Raw genomic sequence first — 24,021 nt, 5'->3', positions numbered from 1 at the left:
ATAATAAAAGTCTGAAATGAAAAATAAGGAAGAAAAGGAAATTGATTGGAGTGAAAGCAACTATATTAGGAAATGGTGAGAGTTGCTGCCTTAAAGATTATCTAAGACGTGTTGACTGAGGATTTTTTTTTATATGTATAAATTTATTTATTTTGTTTTGGCTGCATTGGGTCTTAGTTGTGGCGAGTGGGGCTTCTCATCGTTGCAGTGCGTGGGCTCTAAGCGTGCGGGCTTCAGTAGTTATGGCACGCAGGCTCAGTAGTTGTGGCGCATGGGCTCAGTTGCTCCACAGCATGTGGGATCTTCCCAGACCAGAGATTGAACCTGTGTCTGCTGCATTGGCAGGCAGATTCTTATCCACTGTGCCACCAGGGAAGCCCGACTGAGGATTTTATTAAATGCTATTCTAAGATGATTTAACATGATCTGTTATTAGAGAGTCCCTGAGGTTTATTAAAAAGGGGGTGGAGTGCTGAAAACCGTTTCTAAGAAGGTAAATCTGGCAAGATGGATTTCAGTAAGAGACTGGAAAGCTAGCCGGGAGACCACAGTGTTAAGGTGAAGGTGATAAAGATTTGAATTAGGGTGATGCTTATAGGAATAGAGGTAGAATAGCCATTGTGTTATGCAACAGAAGAATAATCAGTAAGACTTGGTGACAGATAAAGTATGGTTAAACAGAAAAGCATTAGAAATAAGCTCAAAGCTTTCATGTTTGAGGACATATCCTTTATTGGGTAGGTACTGGGAATTCTGGAAGGACAGTTCTTGGTGATTAGATCTGTTATTTCTCCTCGTGATGTATTTAGAATCCAAGAGGAATGATTGCTTGGGATTCTACATTCCAAATGGTACATCTAAAAATATAATTCTGACAAGCAAGAAACTGATAACAGTGGTTGTTTTTGGTGAGTGCACAGTTGAGACATAAAAATATGAGGATGACTTTTTATCTTCTAATCTTTTGAATTTTGAATCTCATGCTTCTATTACCTATTCAGAAAATAAATAAAATTTAATTAAAGATTAAGATGCCTAAATCTTCCAGTTTACAGGGAGAAATTCTTATTTGACATTCTTTTATTATTTTAAGTACTTCAGACTACAGTTACTCAGAAAAGCAGTCAGTAAAAAGTAAACATGTTTAATACTTGGCTGCCTTTGATATATATATGTTTGTAAGTGTGTATTTGATTATATGTTTGTGTATGTTGTGTGTGCATGAGTGTGGCTGTGTTTGGCTCTGAGGTGTATGTGTACTTCATTCAGAAAAAATGTTTATAGTTGAAGCCTCAGGGACCCTGTCTTCCTAGGGCTTTTAAATAGCTTTTTTTTTTTTTTTTTTTTGCGGTATGCGGGCCTCTCACTGCTGTGGCCTCCCGTTGCGGAGCATAGGCTCCAGACGCGCAGGCCCAGCAGCCATGGCTCACGGGCCCAGCCGCTCTGCAGCATGCGGGATCCTCCTGGACCGGGGCACGAACCTGCATCCCCTGCATCGGCAGGCGGACTCTCAACTACTGCGCCACCAGGGAAGCCCGGGCTTTTAATTCTTATTGCTACCAGTTAGGATTTTCCTCCTTACGTGGGAGATGTTCTTGCTTCTCATCCAGCTTCAGGGCCATTCAAAGATGGTGGTGATGAAGCAGCATAGACTGTCTCTCTTTTCTTTATTATCACCACTGAAGCTGAAGGTCATTATATATGCATTACTCCATCAGTCTCCCTTTTCATTCTCCCCAGGCAATTGCCCTGGATTGCCTCTGTAATAAAGCGTCTTGAAATACACAAATCTTTATTTCATGTCTTACTCTTTTGGATAGGTTAAGACCCACTATTGGATCTGGTAACAAAAAAGGGAATAGAGGTGACATATAAATGATAGGGTTTACTTACTGATAGGGAAATATCAGTAAGGGCATGCTTATTCTTTAAGATCTAGTGAAACTGGACCTTTTAAGTCTGTTCCCCTACGGACTTAGGAAAGAGAAACTAGGACTGGAAACAATAGGAAACAGTAGTAGGAAGCTAAGCAGCCGTAGCACAGTGGTTGTCAACCTTGGCCACACACAGGGACTGCATGAGGATATTAAAAGAAATACTGTTTCAGCTTTAATTGGTCAGGGCTCTGTCTTGCTTGGGCATTGGAACATTTTGAACTTACACACTTGAAATTTTTTTTTTCTTTATTTTTTTGGCCTCATCGGGTCTTAGTTGTGGTATGCGGGGGCTTTAGTTTCATCGCGCAGGCTTCTCTCTAGTTGTGGTGCTTGGGCTTCTCTCTGTAGTTGTGGTGTGCGGGTTTTCTCTCTCTAGTTGTGGCACATGGGCTTAGTTTCCCCGTGGCATATGGGATCTTAGTTCCCCGACGAGGGATCCAACTGGCGTCCCCTGCATTGAAAGACGGATTCTTTACCACTGGACCACCAGGGAAGTCCCCCTACATATTTGAATTTAATATGAAGTCAAGACTGAGAGCCACTGGCCTAGAGAAGAAAACTGGTCTACGACTGAGGAGAAAAGTGCTTAGGTTTCATAGCACCTCAATCCCAAATTCTCTTTGAGATAAATTGGAGCTTATTGTAAAATGCTGCTTTTTAAGACTGGTGATTATTTAGATTTCTGACTGATGGAAAACAAAAAATACATGAGTGAATTTTTAGCATCTGGAAAGAAGAGACAGATTCACATAGTAATAAAACTTCATGGATTGACTTTACTTATTTAACATTGCACAGGTTGCCTGTGATTTGCTTCGGAGAATCATTCGCATCTTGTATCTCAGTAAGAGACTCCAGGGACAACTGCAGGGGGGAAGTAGAGAGATAACAAAAGCTGCTCAGAGTCTCAGTGAACTTGGTAAGTCCTTTTGTTTTTTGATTCACTGGTTGAAGGAAATTCGGTTGTTTCAAGTTTTTGGTGATTATAAATTGAGCTACTTTAACATTTGTATACAGGTCTTATGTGAACCTAAGTTTTCATTTCCCTAGGAGAAATGTCCAGGAGAAATGCTGATTTTTAGGTGACAAGTCTCATGTTGGCATGGTGCCTAGAAGATCTGTTGAATTCATTTCTTCATTCATCATTCTTTTCTTAAACATTTAGAGCAGCCTCTTGACCTTCAAGGGTGTCAGCAGTGACAGCTTTGAGTACTGACAGGTTGCAAGGTCTATGATGAAGCAGTTCATAATTTTTCAGGCAAAATTTTGAATACCTACCAAGTGCTTAAAGAACTACCTAACACCTGCATTTTAATGAGGCTTTGCGGTTTTCTTCTTTTCATTGGGTACCCAGTAATTTTTCTGAAGTGGATGTGTTTAGTGGAATTTGTACCTTTTTAGGTTCAGAAGGTCTTTGATTATATCCATCTTAAATATCAAGAGTCTCCTAATGCTTAGTAATGTGCTTTGAAAGTAGTTATGCCAAAAGAATATCAAAGATGTGCATTACATGTTCTTTTTGAATTTTCCTATATTTCAATTACATAGTCATACTGTAATGCTTATTCCCTGTTTTGACTAAGGAAATGTAACATCCTTCACAAAGCATGCTTCAACAACATTTCAATTTATAATGCTCAAATACATTGCTTAGGCACATCATGGGAATATATTGAACTTGTGATTTAGTGTGCTCGGAATATATTATATAAAAAGTTAATCTTAAAGCAGTGAGTAATGCTTCACTGTTTTTTCACAATATGTGCTAAATATAGAAGTGTAAAAATCTTAGTATCAGCTGTTATTTTTTGCTTTATCATATTTAATTTCTGTGCTCCAAAAAATAAACTCTCGAATAATAGAATCATTAAAAACAAACACAAATTATTCCAAGATTTATTATGTATACTTGTCATCACTGATACTCTTCCATAGTAAAAAGTTACTAGATTTTGATTATGATTATCATCTCTCCTGGAAATAACAGATGCTGTAATGCAAATGGTGATATCTTCTTTTTTTAAAAAAGGCACATTTTATTATTTATTTTGACATCCTTATTGGAGTATAATTGCTTTACAGTGTTGTGTTAGTTTCTGCTGTATAACAAAGTGAATCAACTATAGGTATACATATATCCCCATATCCCCTCCCTCTTGCGTCTCCCTTCCACCCTCCTTATGCCACCCCTCTAGGTGGTCGCACAGCACCCAGCTGATCTCCCTGTGCCATGCAGATGCTTCCCACTAGCTATCTATTTTACATTTGGTAGTGGATATATATGTCAGTGCTACTCTCTCACTTCGTCCCAGCTTACCCTTCCCCCTCCCCGTGTCCTCACGTCCATTCTCTACATCTGCGTCTTTATTCCTGTCCTGCCCCTAGGTTCTTCAGAACTTTTTTTGGTTTTTAGATTCCATATATATGTGTTAGCATATGGTGTTTGTTTTTCTCTTTCTGACTTACTTCACTCTGTATGACAGACTCTAGGTCCATCCACCTCACTACAAATAACTCAGTTTCATTTCTTAAAAAGGCACAATTATTAATCATAATGTTCTGTGTTGGTACAGTGCAGAGTATAAACTCATTATCCTTCCAGTGAGGCTTTGGCTTTACCCAAAGTTTTATAAATGTTAAACGATGACAAGTTGTTGAGAAAGTATAGTAAATTATGGAGTTATCTCAAAATGGATTGTGTTAATTTAAATTTTTAAAACTTTGCAGATTATGTGCTATTCAAAAATTTCAAAGGCATCATGTCTTTATCATTCACCACTGTGGTTCAGTCTTGGCCAGTCCTGGCATTGATAATAAGGAGAAGCCAAGAGGGAGATAAAGTTTCTACATTTGGAATTAATGTTTTAATAAAAGTAATAATTTGGTAATCATTATTACAGTTACACATGTACACTAAATGCTGTTTCTGTGATTGGAGCATCTCTGAAATTATCAGTGTCTATATCTGTATGGTTCTGGCTCTCATTAGAAAGAATAAAATGATGAAGAGTAGCAGGCCCCTGAGATTAACTGAAAACCAATCTCTCAAACTTGAAAGGTCTTGAGGCTTGAAATGTAGTGACCAGATGAAATACATTGTCATCTGAAAGTTAATTATATTCTGAGGGACTTGGAGGGGAATGTCAGTGACTGCTAATGGATACCACTCTTTAGAGTGGTGAAAATGTTCTGCAGTTAAATAGTGGTGATTGTTGCACAACCTTGTCAATATACAAAAAAGCCTCTGAATTGTATGCTTTAAAAGGTTGAATTTTATGCTTTGTGAATTATATATCACTTTAAAGTTATATATCAAGTTAAAAAGTATATTCTGGTGCCTAGTGATGATTATGCTGGTACCTTTTCCTTTTTTTAAAATTGAGGTCTAAGCGATATACAGTAAACTGCAACATATTGAAAATGTACAGTTTGGCAAGTTTTGACATGAAACCATCACCAATATTAAGATACATAACTATCGCCCCCCAAAAGTTTCCTTATGCCCCTTGGTAATCCCTCCTCAGGCATTTATGGATCTGCTTTCTATTACTATAGATTGGTTGGCATTTTAATGAACTTTATGTAAATGGAATCATACAGTTTGTGTTTTTGTTTGGCTTCTTTCAGTCACCTTAATTATTTTGAGATTCATCTATGTTGTGTGTATCAATAGCTCATTCCGTTTCATTGCTGAGTAGTTTTCCATTATATGGATATCCCACAGTTGGTTTATTCATTCACCTGTTGATCGATATTTGAGTTGTTCCTAGTTTTTGGCTATTACAAATCAAGCTGTTATGAACATTCATATACAGGTATTTTTATGGACATATGCTTTCATTTCTCTTTGATAAATATGTAGATACAGAATGGCCAGATCATATAGTAGATGTATGTTTAACTTTGAAAGAAATTGCCCTGGTGTTCTACCTGAAGTGTATGAAAACTGCACTTTTTCTGCATCCTTGTCAACACTCGTTATAGTCAGTCATCTTAATTTTAGCCATTCTAATAGGTGTGTAGTAGTATCTTGTTTTGAGTTCACAAAAAAAAGTTTGTAGAACTAATACAGGAGTTTAGCAAGATTTCAGGATATATGATCAATATACAAAAATTAGTTTTATTTCTTTTTTTTGTTTTTGGTTGTGCCACGTGGCTTGCGGGCATCTTAGTTCCCAACCAGGGATCGAACTCATGCCCCGTGCAGTGGAAGTGTGGAGTCCTAACCACTGGACTGCCAGGGAATTCCCTTTATTTCTGTATAATATTAACAAGCAATTGGAAGTTGAAATTCAAAAATACCACTCATAATAGCATTGAAAATATGAACTACTTAGGGTTGAATTTGACAGAAGATACACAGTTGTATACTGACAACTAGAAAACATTGTTGAGGACAATTAAAAAGACCTAAATAAGTAAATAAACATTGTGAATTGGAAGACTTTATAGTGTTTATTAATATGCCCATTTTCCCTAAATTGATTTGTATAGATTCAGCACAGTTACAACCTGCATCCCAGCAGGCTTTTATTAAAATTGACAAACTGATTTTAAAATTCATATGGAAATGCAAAGGATCTAGAATAGCCAAAACTTAAAAAAAACCCCAAAAAACAGGCACAGTTGGAGCATTAACCATACCTGATTTGAAGACCTGTTACAATGACTTATACTAATCAAGACAAAAAGATAGACAAATAGGTCAATGGAATGGAATAGAGAGCCCAGAAATAGACACACACATGTAAGAACAACGGATTTTTGACACATTTAGTGGAGAAAAGAGTCTTTTCAACAGATGGTACTGGGAAAATTGGATATCCATATGTATAACAGTGAACTTGTATTTATACCTTACTTCATATAAGAAAAAAAGAGAACTGAAAATGGATCATAGTCCTAAATATAAAACCTAAAACTATAGAACTTCTAAAGGGAAACGTAGGAGAACATTTTTATGTCTCTGAATTAGAAAATGATTCCTTAGATATATAACCCAAAGCACAATTCTCCCCGCCACACACAAATTGGTAAATTAGACATTATCAAAATTTAAAACTTCTGTGAGCGATGCTGCTAGAAGAATGAAAAAGACAAGCAAGCCATAGACAGAAATGTTTGCAAAGTGTATATTTGATAAAGGACTTGCTTCCAGAATATATAAAAAACTTTCAACATTGGTAAGAACACAAACAACCCAGTTAAAAAATAGGCAAAAGATTTGAACACACACTTCACCAAAGAATATACGTGAATAGCAAATATGCATATATGATACTCAGCATCATTAGGCATTAGGGAAGTAAAAATTAAAATCATACTGGTGTCTTACTGACAGAATAAGCAGAATTTTTTTAGTGCAGACTTATGTGTAATTTTTCATGCATATTGTTATGTATGATTAAAAAATAAAACTATATAGTACAGATTTCAGGATTAAATTATATCACATTGATTTATGGTTTTTCTGCAAGAAAAGTCTTGGCACTAGATGAAAATTTAGATGGGCCTTACTAAATTTGTAACATTTTTTGAACATTAGTTAAGATGATACACTTAAATCACATTTAAGTTATACCATGGTTTATATATAGTGAATGTATTTTATGTTGTGTGGTGTGACAAAAAAAAAAGAAAGTATATCCTCCATTAATTTTTACTGTGTATGGTCTGTCCTCTGAGTTTTATAATTTTGTTGCTAAGCTGCAACAAAATGTTTTTTGATGATATATGGTGATACATTAACACCGTGTATCATGAGAAAATATTTTTCAAATTTATCATAGAAGCATTTTATGAAATATTTTTTATAGAAGGAAGGGATAGTCTAAGTTTGTTTTATCCACTAATGTTCTTATTGTAACTGATATTTTCTCAATCTGATAAAACAATACTTATATGCAAACATTTTTGATTTATGCATAGGTGGGAAAAAGTATGATTTACATAATCTTTGCCACGTAATAGGTGATCGATAATTAAGGAACTAATGAATTTTTTTTGAGATGTCTGTAAGATGATGTAGTTGGTGAACATTGTATTATTTCAAGCTTTTAAAAACTGTTTATTGATAGGAAAATTTGTAAATATGCCATGTAACCACTTCCAGTATTAAATTAGGTCTGAGATGACTTCTTTTTTTAATTGAAGTATAGTTGATTTGCAATGTTGTGTTGGCTTCTGGTATACAGCAGAGTGATTCAGTTATACATATATATGTGTATATATATATATATTCTTTTTAATATTGTTTTCCATTATGGTTTATTGCAGGATATTGAATATAGTTCCCTGTGCTATGCACAGTAGGACATTTGTTGTTTATCTATTTTATATATAGTAGTTTGTATCTACTAATCCCAAACTCCCAATTTATCCCTCCCCCACCCCCTTTCCCCTGTGGTAACCGTAAGTTGTTTTCTATGTCTGTGAGTCATTTTCTGTTTCATAACTAAGTTCATTTGTGTCATATTTTAGATTCCACATATAAATGATATATGGTATGTCTTTCTGTTTCTGACTTACTTCACTTAGTATGATAATCTCTAGGTTGAGATGACGTCTTAAATGCATTTAAAACATACATAGGTTTTTGTGACAACTTCAGCGTAGCAAATTCAGTATGCCTTTTTTTTTTTTTGCGGTACGTGGGCCTCTCACTGTTGTGGCCTCTCCTGCTGCGGAGCACAGGCTCTGGACGCGCAGGCTCAGCGGCCATGGCTCACGGGCCAAGCCGCTCTGTGGCATGTGGGATCTTCCCGGACCGGGGCACGAACCCATGTCCCCTGCTTCGGCAGGCGGACTCTCAACCACTGCGCCACCAGGGAAGCCCAGTATGCCTTTTTAAACCTACAGTGTAATCATATATGATGATAAACATCTTCAGTACCTATGTTTGATTTAGATAGTCTCTAAATTACTTACATATGTGACCGGATTCAGCTACCACCAGGTCAGGGTGATGCTGTGCTCAAATCCAGAATAATGGGTTTATGCTTAGGTATGGGATTGCCAGTTGTGGAGACATAAGCACATTAAAATTACACACCCACAAACCCTCTTTTTTTTTAAACTAATTGAACTTAATGTTATCCAAATTTATATTTAACACATAATACCCATACAGCATTTATGATCGTATTTTTTTGGTTTTATCTTTCATCACACAGTGTCAGAAAATGAGGATTAATATCCAGATAAAAACAAGCAGCTTACTTTTTGTAAACTTTAGTATATTATTTTTCATACATTTCAAAGTTACAGTAGTATTTTTGGATATATATTTTATTCCATATGGTCAGGTAATGTTTATTGAAGGTCTGTAGTTTACCTTACTGTTTGTCACCCCCTGCTGGACCATTCATCATTGTTTGAGAAAAATTAATTTAGTGTAAGGTTCTTCAATCTAGTAATGTATCAAATTTTCAATTACTCAGCTCTAAGGGCTTTATTTTCTATTTGGATGCTTAAGCCAGTACTTCTCTTTTCCATTCCAGTACATGTAAGTTTTAAAAATTGCAGTGTATCTTAAATGAATATAAACAATGCTCCAAATACAGGCTTCTTATTGTATTGACTTTTTACTGATTATTTTATTGATTGTTCCTAAAAAATGGTGTCAGCGTACTTCTAGCGAATTACAGCTTTGAGTCTCTAAGTCTAATATTTTGGGGAAACATTAGATGGGCTGTTTTACTTTTTATTGCCATTATACTTGATTACTTTATGTATAAAAATTCTAAATATGTTAAACAGTTTTTATCCGTCTTTGGTTTAGTAGATTGAAATTGGCTATAGGCTAAGTTAAAAGGGTTCAATGTAAATTTATGATTATAGGTATACTTATAGAACTTTACATTTTAATACCATGTAAACAACAGGGCAGGTAGGCAGGCATGATCTTTTGAGAGACATGTTTAGTAAAATAGGATGCAGTTTTAGTCATTTGTTTTAATTTCTGTGTTAGGGACTTGAAATCTGTCAATAAATCAGAAATGTGTTTTTCTACCGTATCTAATTGGAAGATAATGCTGATGTTACAGTTTTATTGTCACAACTAGGAATATATTCAGAGGCCAATGGTGACCCCCCAAAAGTTGTCTTGTGCCTCTCTGAGTCAGTCCCCCCACCTCCAGCACGAACTTTTGTTACTAGAGATTTCATTTTGCTCTTTCTTGGATTTCATATATGTGGAATCATACAGGAATCATACATGGAATCATATGTGGAATCCATCTTTCTTGGATTTCATATGTGTGGAATCATTCGTTTGATGAGTAGTATTCCAGTGGATGTGTATGCCACAATATATTTATCCATTCAGCTTTTGATACATATTGGGTTTTCAACTTCAGACTATTGTGAATAAAACTGCCATGAACATTTATTTTCAGTGCCCTTGGGTAAATACCTAGGCGTGGAATTGCTGGGTCATCTGGTAAGTGTTATGATTAACTTTTTAAGATTTGCTACACTGTTTTCTTTCTTTTTAAACTAATAGGTAATTTTATTTTTACAGTAGTCTTATATAGCAACAGTATTAGTTTGCTGGGGCTGCCATAACAAAATTATCACAGACCGGGTGTCTTAAACAACAGAAATATATGTTTTCACAGTTCTGGTGTCTGGAAGTTCAAGATCAAGGTGTTCGTAGGTTTTTTATTTTCTGAGTCCTCTCTCCTTGACTTGCAGATTGCCACTTTCTCTTTGTATCTTCACTGGTCTTTCCTCTGTGCTACACTTTTCTAAAATGGTTGTAACATTTCCACCAGCAATGCATAAGAGTCCCATTTGCTTTACATCCTTCAGTGCTTGTCATTGTAAATCATTTTAATTTTAGCCAGTCTCATAGATGTGTAGAGGTATCTCTTTATGATTTTAATTTGCATATACATGATTACAAATCATGTTGAACCTGATTTTGAATATTTATTTCCCACTTCATTTATCTTTGTGTAGTGTCTGTCCAGATCTGTTGTCTTTTTTTTTGAAAGACAGTATGAATTTACTTTAAAACTGTGGAACAAATATTACTAAATTACTCAATTCAAACTGGAGTGCATTTTCACCCCTAAGTGCTTCGGGACTAAGCTATCCCATCTCCTTTTATTAACTCTTGTCTCTTACAATGTCTAATGATGACAAAAGGTTAAATTTGTGTGCCTAACCCAAATGTGTGGGATAAGATCTGAGCCTTGGATTGAAGTGCATTTGATTCACACAAAAATAAAAAATGGCTAAGAGGGTTCAATAAAAGACAATCTTGTGAAATACAGGGTAACTAGACTTTTGCCCTTGTTTTAAACTGGGTTTGTCTTCTTATTGAGTTGTGAGAGGTCTTTTTATATTCTGGATACAAGTTTGTCAGGTGTGTGTGTGTGAGTGTGAATGTTTTTTGTGAATATATGTGCATTGTCTTTTAATATTCCTAGTGGTGTGATTTGAGCAGAACGTTTTAATTTTGATGAAGCCCAGTGTACCTTTTTCTTTTTTTTTGGGAGGGGGGTGAGTTTTGTTTTATAGTTTGCACTTTTGGAGCCCTATCTAAGACAATCTTTTCCTGTCCTACAGTTGCAAAAAATTTCTTCTACATTTTTTTCTGGAAGTTTTAAAGTTTTAATTTTTGTGTTAAGGTCTATGATTCATGTCAGGGTACTTTTTGATATAATGCAAGGGAAAGGTTGAAGCTTATTTTTTTCCATGAAGATATCTAATTGATTCAGTGCCATTTGTTGAAAAGACCTTCCTCTCTCCACTGAATTACCTTGGGGCTTTTTTAGAAAATCAATTGACTCTATATCTGTAGGTGTATTTTTGAACTCTATTCTGTTCCATTTATCTATGTGTCTGTCCTTATTTCACATATCTATATTTTGATTAGTGTAGCCATCTTGAATTTGCATTTAAAGTCTATTTCTTTGTAGATGGAGTGTTCTTGAGTCTTGCTTTATTATCTGTTCTTTTATAATTTCAGTTTCCTTTTGTTTGGAGTGTTCATATATATTTTTACTAGTTATTGATATGGTTGGATTGAGTTTGCCATTTTGCTATATTCTATTTTTATCATCTTTTTTCTTTTGTTCCTGTCTTTCTTTCCTGCTTTTTTTCTTTTGTCCTTTTTTCATAAACCATTTTTAAGTGTAAAATTCAGTGTTATTAAGTACATTCACAGTGTTGTGTCACCCTCAACACTATTTCCAGAACCTTTCCATCATATCCCAAAGAGAAACGCTGTATTCATCAACCAGTAACTCCCCATTTTCCTGTTTCCCCAGTCCTTGGTAACCTCTGTTCTACTTTTTGTCTCTGAATTTGCCTATTTTAGGTACTTAATGTAAGTGGAATAATACAGTATTTGTCCTTTTGTGTCTGGCTTATTTCACTTAGCATAACGTTTTCAAGGTTCATCTGTGTTGTAGCGTGTATCAGAACTTCATTCCATTTTTTATGGCTGAATAATATTGCATTGTATATCACTTTTTGTTTATTCATCTCTTGATAGACACTTGGCTAGTTTCCACTTTTTGAAAAGGCTTTTATAAATAATGCTGCTATGAACATTGGTGTTCGAGTATCTGTTTGAGTCCTTGTTTACAGTTCTTTTGGGTATATATCTAGGTGTGGGATTTCTGGGTCATATGGTAATTCTGTGTTTAACAGTTTAAGGATCTGCCAAACAGTATTCCACCGTAGGTGCCCTTTTTACATTCCCACCAACAGTGCACTAGAATTTGAATTTCTCCGCATCTTTATCAACCCCTGTTATTTTCCTTTTTGTTTTTTTAAATAATTGTCACCCTAATAAGTGTGAAGGTAACATCTTAAAGTTTCGATTTGCATTTTCCTAAAGACTGGTGATGTTGAACATGTTTTCATGTACTTATTGACCATTTTATATCTTATTTGGTGAAATGTTTTTAAGTCTTTTATCCATTTTAAAAACTGAGTCGTTTGTTTTTTGTTGTTGAGTTCTAAATATATTCTGGATACTAGTCCTTGTCAGCTAAAATATTTTTTCCCACAAATATTTTCTCCCATTCTGTGAGTTGTCTTTCCACTCTCTTGATAGTATCCTTTGATGGAGAATTTTTTATTTTGATGAAGTCCAGTTTATCCAATTTTTCTTTTGTTCTCTGTGCTTTTGGTGTAATACTTAAGAAACGGTTGCCAAATCTAGCTCAGTGAAGATTTCCCCCTTGTTTTTCTTCTAAGAGTTTTGTAGTTTTGGCTCTTCAATTTAGATCTTTGATCCATTTTGAGTTAATTTTTATATGTGGTGTAAGGTGGGATCTAGCTTCATGCTTTTTGCATGTGGATATCCAGTTTTCCTCACGCTGTTTGTTCAAAACATTATCCTTTCACCACTGAATGGACTTGGCACCATTGTCAAAATTTAATTGACCATTTATGTAACTCTTTATTTCTGGGCTTTGTCTTCTATTCCATTGGTGTATGGAATATGTATCATTATGCTGGTACCATACTGTTATGATTACTAAAGCTTTGTTGTAAGTTTCAAAATTCAGAAGATCAAGTCTTCCCACTTCGTTCTTCTTTTTCAGAAGTGTTTTGACTATTCAGTATCCCTCGATGAGTTTTTCTATTTCTGTAAAAAAATGCCTTTGGGAATTTTATAGGGATTGTATTATGTCTGTAGATCATTTTGGGTGGTATTGTCACCTTAAAGTATTAAGGCTTTTAGTTCATGAACACAGATGTCTTTCCATTTATTTAGATCTTTAATTTCTTTTGGCAGTCTTTTATAGTTTTCAATGCATAAGGCTTTCAGCCTCCTTAATTAAATTTATTCCTAAGTATTTTATTCTTTATAATACTTTTGTAAATGGAATTGTTTTCTTTATTTTTGAATTGTTCATTGCTAGTATATAGAAATACAACTGATTTTTGTGTGTTGTTGATTTTGTGTCCTGCAACTTGGCTGAATTCATTTTTTAGCTGTGTGTGTGTGTGTGTGTGTGTGTGTGTGTGTGTGTGTGTGGTCTTTAGGGTTTTCTACATATAAGATCTTGTCATCTGTGAACAGAGATAATTTTACTTCTTCCTTTCCACTTTGAATGCCTTTGATTTATTTTTCTTGCCTGTTTGTGCAGGCTAGAACTTTCAGTACTTTGTTGAATAGAAGTGGTGAAAGCGGACATCCTTACCTTGTTTCTGATCTTAGGGAAAAGCATTCAGTCTTTAATCATTGAGTATGATGTTAGCTGTGTGTTTTTCGTGTATGACTGTTATTATGCTGAGGAAATTCTCTTGTATTTCTAATTTACTTAGTGTTTTTATTGCAAAAGTGTGTTGAATTTTGTCAGATGCTTTTTCTGCATCAGGATGGCCATGTGGTTTTTTTCCCTCTTCATTCTAGTAATGTGGTCTCTTGCTTTGATTTTTGTATGTTGACCTATTCTTGTATACCAGGGATAAATCCCACTAGGTCACAGTCTATAATCCTTTTAATATGTTGTTGAATTCAGTTTGTTAGTATGTTGTTGAGGATTTTTGCATACATATATATGGGGTTTTTTTGGCTCTGCCGCATGGCTTGCAGGGTCTTAGTTCCCTGACTAGGGATCGAACCTGCGCCCTTGGCAGTAAAAGCATGGAATCCTAATCACTGGACTGCCAGGGAATTCCCGCATCTATATTTATAAGAGATATTGGCTTGCAGTTTTCTTCTCTTGTAGTGTCTCTGTCTGGTTTTGATATTAGGGTAATGCTGACCTAATAGAATGAGTTAGGAAGTGTTCCCTTCTCTTCAATTTTTGGAACAGTTTGAGAAGTTTTTGGTATTTATTCTTCTTTAGATGTCTGGTAGAATTCACCAGTGAAGCCATCTGGTCCTAGGCTTTTCTTTGTTGGAATTTCTTGTTTTCTTTGTGTTAATAAGATAGTTCTGTGTATTCCATTTTATTTTGTCTATGAACTTTTTAGCTATAAGTTTATATTATTTTTGCAGGAATTCCTAGGGATTACAACATGCATCTTTAATTTAGCACAATCTACTTAGTGCTTATGTTGAATTACTTCAGGTGAAATATTAGCTGTTTTGAAGTCATTGTCTACTAAATCCCTTGTATGAGCCCACTTGCAGAGTCAATTTCTTTGATCTGCCTTTAAAATTTTTTTTTCATGAGTATGGGTTATGTACATCTGTTTCTTTGCATGTGGAATAATTTTTTATTGAAGTATAGTTGATTTACAGTATTGTGTTAGTTTCTGGTGTGCAGAGAAATGATTCAGTTATACATATATATATACATTCTTTTTAATATTCTTTTCTGTTATGGTTTATTAGAGGATACTGACTATGGTTCCCTGTGTTATATAGTAGGACCTTGTTGTTTATTTATTTTATATATAGTACGTAGTTTGTATCTGCTAATCCCAAACTCCTAATTTATCCCTCCCCCACTTCCTTTCCTCTTTGGGCACTATAAGTTTGTTTTCTGTCTGTGAGTTTGTTTCTGTTTCATAAATAAGTTCATTTGTGTCATATTTTAGATTCTGCATATAAGTATCATATGGCATTTGTCTTTCTCTTTCTGATTTACTTCACTTAGTATGATATTCTTTAGGTCCATCCGTGTTGCTGCAAATGGCATTATTTCATTCTTTTTTACCAAATGGTATTCCATAGTGTCTATATACCACATCTTCTTTATCCATTCATCTGTCAATGGACATTTAGTTTGCTTCCCTGTCTCGGCTATTGTAAATAGTGCTGCTGTGAACATTGGGGTGCATGTATCTTTTTGAATTATAGTTTTCTCCGGATATATACCCAGGAGTGGCATTGCTGGATCCTATGGTAACTCTATTATAGTTTTTTAAGGAACCTCCATACTGTTCTCCATAGTGGCTGTTACCAACTTACATTCCCACCAACAGTGTATGAGGGTTCCCTTTTCTCCACACCCTCTCCCACATTTGTTATTGCTAGGCTTTTTAATGATGGCCATTCTGACTGGTGTGAGGTGATAACCTCATTGTAGTTTTGATTTGCATTTCTCTAATAATTAGCAGTGTTGAGCATCTTTTCATGTGCCTGTTGGCCATCTGTATGTCTTCTTTGGAAAATTGTCTATTTAGGTCTTCTGCCCATTGTTTGAGTGGGTTGTTTGTTTTTTTTGGTTTTGAGTTGTATGATCTGTTCGTATATTTTGGAAATTAAGCCCTTGTCGGTCACATTGTTTGCAAATATTTTCTCCCAATCCATAGGTTGTCTTTTTGTTTTGTTTATGGTTTCCTTTGCTATGCAGAAGCTTCTAAGTTTGATTATGTCCCACTTGTTTATTTTTGCTTTTATTTCTGTTGCGTTGGGAGACTGACCTAAGAAAACATTGATACGAATTACGTTAGAGAATGTTTTGCCTGTGTTCTCTTCTAGGAGTTTTATGGTGTAGTGTCTTATATTTAAGTCTTTAAGCCACTTTGGACTTATTTCTGTATATGGTATAAGGGTGTGTTCTAACTTCATTGATTTACATGTGGCTGTCCAGCTTTTCCCAACCACTTGCTGAAGAGACTGTCTTTTTTCCATTGTGTATTCTTGCCACCTTTGTTGAAGGTAGGTGTATGGGTTTATTTCTGGGCTCTCTATTCTGTACTGTTGATCCAACATATGGAGTAATTTTGGGTTGAAAACTGGACATTGTGGATAATATATTTGTCATTTGAGATTCTACTGTGTTCTCTGAGGATTGTTTTTTGTTGTTATTGTTCCAGCTGGCAGTTAAGTTCTCTGATCTCAAGCTACACATTCTTTCCCCTGTACTGTGTGGTCTTCATCTCTGCTCAGTTCTTCTGGTTTATAGCTATTGCTTTAGTAACCTGGTACCTGATAGATAGATCAGCCCTGTACCTCTGTAGTTTAGATGTCACCAAGAATTTTGTCAGAGTTGATACTAAGATCATGGGCCTCAGGTTTTGTGTATCTTTTTTTCCTTTAGAGTTTCCTTCCTAAATTTCCAGTTGCTCTTTCAGCTCTGAGCTCTGTCCTGTGACACCTCAAGTTATAGTAAGGCCCCAGCTTTCTGCTGCTTGAGCTGTGTACTGTTTGGGGAAAACCATCAGTCTAAAAACAGCAGTAAACTCACATGGCTTGCCAGTCTTTTACTGGTAGACACCCCTCTGATTTTTGCTTGCTTTTCCCCATCCTCCTGGATCCTCCCTTCTCCCCCTCCTCCTGGGTCCTCCCTTCTCCCCCATGTGTATATTTTAATGGTAAGCCAGGGATTTGGGTCTTGCTCCTGCTGTGGCTCTATTCTTTTTAGGATTTTTCTTTCTAAATTTATAGTTACTCTGTCTTAATTCGTGTTCTCTACCATCTCTGGACTGTAAATCTGTATTTTTCTGCTGCAAGAACTGTGGGCATTGGAATGGGAGTTGATGGCGGTAATGGTGGTCAGTGCCCTTAGGCAAAAAACGCCAAACTTGGAATCCTTACCCATTGAAATTTATATATTTCAAATGTAACCCTTCCTTCCCTATGTTCCTGCCTTTGATCACTTTCCAGGGCCTTCAAATAAGTGTGTTCTTAAAAATGGCTAATCTAGGTTTAGAAATTATCTGCAGGAAACTATGCTTGACCAATTTACTCTGCCATTAGTGGAAACTAGACTAAAATAATTCGTATGTGCCTTTTGCGCATATGCACTCAAAGTCCATAAAATCAAATGAGCATTGTAAATTTGAATCACTTTGATAAAAATTTCTGTAGGTTGAGATTCCAAACTAATTTTAGTTTTTAAATATGCTTAGAGGTAATGTTCAGTGCAGACTTGAATTTTATGTATATAAAATCTCTGTATTCCCAAAGAATGAATGGATACAAGAACGTTTCATAGAGTCTAAGTAACCTTACAGACTTAGAACAATAAATTTGCCAAGGCACTTTATCATTACTTTGCCTTTTGGAGTCTACTGGTATTAAAAGTTATTACTTTGTTTTGGAAGGATGACATTTTGTGGAAATTTTTACTTAAAGACTAAAATCAGTTTTATGGGATCTTTTTTCTCTCTGTTCATCTATTCTCTAAGGCAAGTCTTTTGTTTACTTAGAAGAGCAACAGAAAAATTATACCCATAGAAGTTATTCTTTCGCTTTTCCAAAACTAGTTTAAAGCAGCAACACCCTTTCTTTAGTCTTCAGATATATTTAATATGGGGATTCTAAGATTCTGGCTGGTTGTCTTGCACTCATGGGTCTTATTACCATTTTAACAAATTCATTTTTGTTTCTGTGATAGAAAAAGTGTCATGGTTTTCAGAAAACCTCATCTAAGCCTGTGTGTCTTCCAGTGTGTCTTTAGCTTTGTGAGAAGCTTTCTTCCAGATAAAGATTTGTGGAACATAAAGAAAGTGAACAGAGAGAGAGCCTAATGGTAGAAACCAGTGCTATTTTACAGTGAGAAATATAGTTAGCTTTGAGTAAGTTGTTAATATATTTAGATGTTTTTCCATTTAAAAAGAAGTAAGGATTTAATGATAATGTCTACTTAAATTGATGGATTCTCTGATAGTAGTAGTATTTGATGAAGATTGCTTAGCATTTTGAACTGTTTTATCCTAAGAACTTTTCTTCTTTAGCCAAAAGGTGGTGACATGCTCTTTTGTTCCTCGCTTCAAGTCAGTGCAGCTCAGCATGTGGTGTTGTATGGTAAGCACAATAGTGCGCCCCCTCAAGGATATTCTCATCTTAGTCACTGGAACCTTTGAATATATTACCTTATGTGGCAGAAGGGACTTCACAAATGTGATTAAGGTTATGGACCTTGAGATCGGAGATTAGTCTGGATTATCCAGATGGGACCGTTCTAAATACTTGAGTTTATAAAAGTGAAAGAGGAAGGCAGAAGAGTGAGCCAGAGAGCTGCAATGGTAGAAGAAGAGGCAGGAGAGATTTGAACCGTGAAAGTACTTAACCTGCCATTGATGGCTGTGAAGATAAAGGAAGGGACTCATGGACATGCAGATGTCCTTTAGTAGCTGGGAACTGTCCCCAGCTCACAGGCAGCAAGGAAATGGGGACCTCAGTGCTACAACCTGAAGGAATTAAACTCTGCTAACAAATTGAATGAGCAAGGAGATGGTATCTCCCTTAGAACTTCCAGAAAGGAATGCAGCTATGCCAACACCTTGATTTTAGCCCACTGTGACTCATTTTGGACTTCTAACCTCCAAAACTGGAAGATAATAAATTTGTAGCTTTCAGGCCTCTTAAGTCTGTGGTAGTTTGTTCTGGCAGCAAATAAGAAACAAATGCATCTATACCATATCAGCTACATGGAAGGAGGATTCTTTGTGTTTTGGAGGAAAGAGAATGGCTGATCTGTAAAGTTCCGCCCTAGAAAGACATTAGAGTCAAAACAAAATAAAATACAGTGTTTTAATGTGTCCTGGTTCTCCTCAAGAAGAAAGTGCCAGAGTTATATGTCTTTTTATTGGCAGGAAACATACCTTTTTTATACACAGATATGAAATGTTAACTAATATTTTTAAAGTAAACAGCTGTAATGGGATAGGGCTTATAAAGTATCCTGCATACTCTTCTGATATCATGGCTAATTATACATTTTTTTCCCCTGTTGCTGTTAAGAAACAAATAATGGCCTCAGGCCAATTTAAGGTTTTACAGGTAAATAATTTGGGAGTACAAGAAAACTACTTTTTATTCTAATCAGGTTTACATATTCAATTCTCTGCTGATACATATGTTTTAAAACCCTACTGTGTGCTTGTCTCTAAGACTGTTTCTGTTTTACAGTTATGTTCATTCTTGGTCTTCGGGATGCTTGTAGGATGTTATTCCAGATCTGGTTATAGGCATGTGATGGAGCCTGGTTATGAGCCATAGTTACTTAACTTCTAACAGAAATAAGAATAATATTTAGTCAGGATCTCAATACAGGAAGAAAAATGTGAACAGAACATTTTTCATAGAATTTCCTAGTAAGGTTAGTAGTTCAAAATCTTGTTCGTTTTTATCATTTATTTATTTATATTTTTGTTGTTGTTTTTGCGGTACGCGGGCCTCTCACTGTTGTGGCCTCTCCCGTTGCGGAGCACAGGCTCCGGACGTGCAGGCTCAGCGGCCATGGCTCACGGGCCCAGCCGCTCCGTGGCATGTGGGATCTTCCCGGACCGGGGCACGAACCTTGTCCCCTGCATCAGCAGGCGGACTCTCAACCACTGCGCCACCAGGGAAGCCCTCTTGTTCGTTTTTAAACTGTGTTCTGAGAAATTCGGCTTGGTCTTCTCCATAAATACTGAACAGTGGTAATTGCTGGACAGAGGGTGGAGGAGAGAGAGAACGTATTGTTTGTTTTTTTTAAAATAATGTTTGGGGATACTTAAGAACAGACATCTAATTGATGTGGAGACTTTCTCCCTAAAACAAAGTAATGAAATTGATATTCTAGAGTAGGTTAAAATGTAGCAATGAAAATAAAAACTGAAAAGGAGTAGCTGGGAAGACTTGTACTGAGGATAAATGATTTATGAACAAATTTTGTTGAATGGGCACTTGCAGGCTAGTTATTTTAATGTAATAACTAGAAAAGCACAGTATACACAAACTTTTCTTCCATCAAAGTAGTATTCACTTTATTAACATTTTAGAGACTTCAGAATGTCATAAAATTATACCATAAAGTAATGTAATTGTTCCTGCTATGTAGTTTGTGATTAAGAGACAGGAGAACATAGGCTTTGAAGCCATCTAGAGCTTGATTTAAATCCCATTTGCATCGCTCCTGCTAACTGTGTGAATATCGACAAGGTAAATTCTCTCAGATTTCAAAGGACTTTTGGGTAGATTTAATGAGACAAAATTATAGATTGCTTTCAACCTTGTCTAGCATATAGTAGGTCCCTCCAGTATTGCTTTCCTCTTATCCTTCTTTCTTTAGAAATAGAACTAAAGGATGAATTTATATATTTTGAAAGTGACAGTGGTTATACGTCATCATATGTGGTCGTGTGTTCTACTCTTATATGTACAAAAATGACATCTTTTTTGTTTTTTCTTAAAAAATCGCATAATATACATTTCTTGTGTATTTTTTCTGGTAACACAATAGTGAAGTATTACTATGAAGATATTCAAGTTCAAGTTGGGCACTGATGTAGAATAAACACAGTAAAGTGAAAATCAGATCTCAAATACTGAGACGAGAAAAAGTACTTTTTGAGGAACTACAGTAATCAATACATAGTGATTTTTTTGGTAACTACATGACATAATTGAATTGAAAATACATTAAAAAAATAAAATTTCAGAAAAATGATAAAAGCTGTCATTGTTTGCTTTGTGGCAAGTACTGTGCTAAACACTGTATATATTTTATCTCATTGAGGTTTCACAACAGCCTCTGAGGTAGATGTTATCATTTTGCAGTTGGGGAAACAGAGTCTGGATGAGACAAGTAACATTCCTAGGATCACACAGCTAGTAAGAAGAGGACTTCTCCTTGCACTTATTATTTATTTCTTCCACTTGTACTCTGGTGGAGGTGCTAATGAGAACCAAAAAGTGCTCTAAGACAAAAGAATTGTGTGAAGTTGGGACTTTTGTAAATTTTGGGTAGAGGCTGTAACAATATTATTTGTTAGTGGAAGTTGAAGGACTTGTACAGCTTAAAAGCAATTAAAAAAATTTTAATGTAATGGTTAAAGTGGTGGGGGGCGGTGGTGGTGGGATGAATTGGGAGATTGGGATTGACATATATACACTAATACGTATAAAACAGATAACTAATAAGAACCTGCTGTATAAAAAATAAATACAATAAAATTCAAAAAAAAGAATAGGGTTTCAAGAAATCAGATGGAGCGGCCAGCTTTCAACACCCAGAGCTAGTGACGCAAGGCCATGTCAGCTCCTACCAAGGATTCCTGCTCACACTGGGATAGGTAAGGTAAGGAGCTGTGGACCTGAGAGGAACATCTGTCAGCTCTCCAAAGCCTTCTCAACAAGATCATCATCCCCAAAGCAGGTATCCTCAAGGAAAGACTGTCTGTTGAATCTGGCCAGGAAAGAATGCTGGTTGTGGTCCATGAACTCACAGAAATTATAAACCATCTTTGAGGAAAGAATCAGTCCATCTGAAGAGTGTGTTAAAGGGAAAAATAAGACAAATGAAGACATGGAGCTGCAGCAAGGGGACAAAATGGATGAAGAGGAAAAAGAGAAGAAAACCACATCTCAACCCCAAAGCATAATGAAGGACCGGTTAGTAGAACTTGTGGAGTAACCAAGCGATATGAACAGAAGTTCCCAGACAAGGACGATGAATTTGACTCACCTCCCGAGGATATCATGTTCAAGACGGACCACATCCTGGAATCCTGGTACCGAGACATCCAGGACCTTCAGGATGAAAACCAGCAGCTGACTGCCGACGTGAAGCGGCTGGGGAAGCAGAACACCCGCTTCCTCACGTCCATGTGGCGCCTCAGTATCATCAAGCGCCGCATCAACTCTTGCCAAGGACATCAAGGCGCAGGGCGAGAGCATCCACCGCAAGCTGAGCGCCATGAAGGCACTGAGCGAGGACGCTGAGTCGCAGCACGGCGCGCACTCGCCCGTGGCGCACATCACGCGCGCACGGTACAGCGCTCTCACCCACCCGTTCCCAGGCCGCCATGCACGAGTACAACCAGGCCGAGATGAAGCAGCGCGAAAACTGCAAGATCCGCATCCAGCGCCACCTGGAGATCATGGGCAAGGACATGTCAGGCGACCAGATTGAGGACATGTTCGAACAAGGCAAGTGGGACGTGTTCTCAGAGAACCTGCTGGCGGACGTGAAGCGTGTGCGGGCGGCCGTCAACGAGATCGAGAGCCGCCACCGTGAGATGCTGCGGCTTGGAGAGCCGCATCTGCGACCTGCATGACCTCTTCCTGCAGATGGCCATGCTGGTGGAGCAGCAGGCTGATACCCCGGACGTCATCGAGTTCAACGTGCAGAAGACACTCGACTACACCGGCCAGGACAAGGTGCAGGTGCGCAAGGCCGTGCAGTACAAGAAGAAGAACCCCTGCCGGACCGTCTGCTGCTTCTGCTGCCCCTGCCTCAACTAGCAGGGGGCCCAGGCCGCCACACCCCATCCCCGATCGGAATGGTGGGGGGAAGCACACTGGGAAAGATTTTGAGGCTGTCTGCACTGGGGTGAGTTGCCCTAATCCCTAGGGACCTCAGTCTTTAGAGAAGGAAAAATACTCGAGGTCCCAGAATTCCAGTCCAGCTCGTACTTGGATTGTGAGGTCATTATGTGGCACATAGCACCCTTGCCTCTTAAAGGAAGCCAAATAAGGAACAGATGTGGTAGCTTACTCTATAATACATGTCCAAGGCATGTTTGTTTGTACATGGACCTCTTGGAGGAAGTCAGTTCTGCATCGGCTCACAGTATGAGCTCCTTATCAAGACTTCATTTAACCGATCCTGAAAGTACCGCGGTTGTGTTCATTTTCGAGTGAACTGACCTTGGGAAAAACTGCACATCTTCCATTTCTGATTCTTCATCTGGTTTACGCTATGTGATTCCCACCTGGATGTATATCTTCTTTCTGCTCATCTCCTCTACTTATTAAAATCACATTTAACACTTAAAAAAAAAAAAAAAAGGAAAAATAAGTGCTTGGGAGAGAAGAGAAAAAGAATTTAATGTAATGGTTCCTCTTCTCCATTGATGCTGCCTGCATTGCTTTCTTTCTTTCTTTTTTTTTTTTTGTGGTACGCAGGCCTCTCGCTGTTGTGGCCTCTCCCGTTGCGGAGCACAGACTCCGGACGCACAGGCTCAGCGGCCATGGCTCACGGGCCCAGCTGCTCCGCGGCACGTGAGATCTTCCCAGACCGGGGCACGAACCCGTGTCCCCTGCATCGGCAGGCGGACTCTAAACCACTGCGCCACCAGGGAAGCCCAACCAGGATTAATTTTAATTTAACTTTTCTCGTTCTTTTCATTCTGTTTGATCTGATTTTATTATATTTATTTCCTCATTTAATTTATCTAAAATTGGATGCTTTTAAAAGTTGTCTTATATTTTTCTTAGAATAAGGAAGGC

The 24,021-nt window shown here is 36.9% G+C and overlaps 1 protein-coding gene and 1 pseudogene across 3 annotated transcripts in view; both read left to right on the top strand.

The window, feature by feature from the left end:
• Window positions 1–24,021, top strand: part of COG5 (component of oligomeric golgi complex 5) — a 275,728-nt gene that overhangs the window by 42,575 nt on the left and 209,132 nt on the right. For all 3 annotated transcript variants that reach the window (XM_027123902.1, XM_027123901.1, XM_027123903.1), the window contains exon 6: window positions 2,736–2,856. In XM_027123902.1, the coding sequence (XP_026979703.1) occupies window positions 2,736–2,856 (121 nt within the window). The remainder of the gene's footprint in view (window positions 1–2,735; window positions 2,857–24,021) is intronic.
• Window positions 21,663–23,702, top strand: LOC113629473 (syntaxin-11-like; annotated as a pseudogene).

This window comes from Aethalodelphis obliquidens, unplaced genomic scaffold (genome assembly GCF_003676395.1).
Source record: "Aethalodelphis obliquidens isolate GAN/ISIS:26980383/991018 unplaced genomic scaffold, ASM367639v1 scaffold27, whole genome shotgun sequence".
In the NCBI taxonomy this organism is placed as follows: Eukaryota; Metazoa; Chordata; class Mammalia; order Artiodactyla; family Delphinidae; genus Aethalodelphis; species Aethalodelphis obliquidens.
This window is presented reverse-complemented; position numbering and strand designations above follow the sequence as displayed.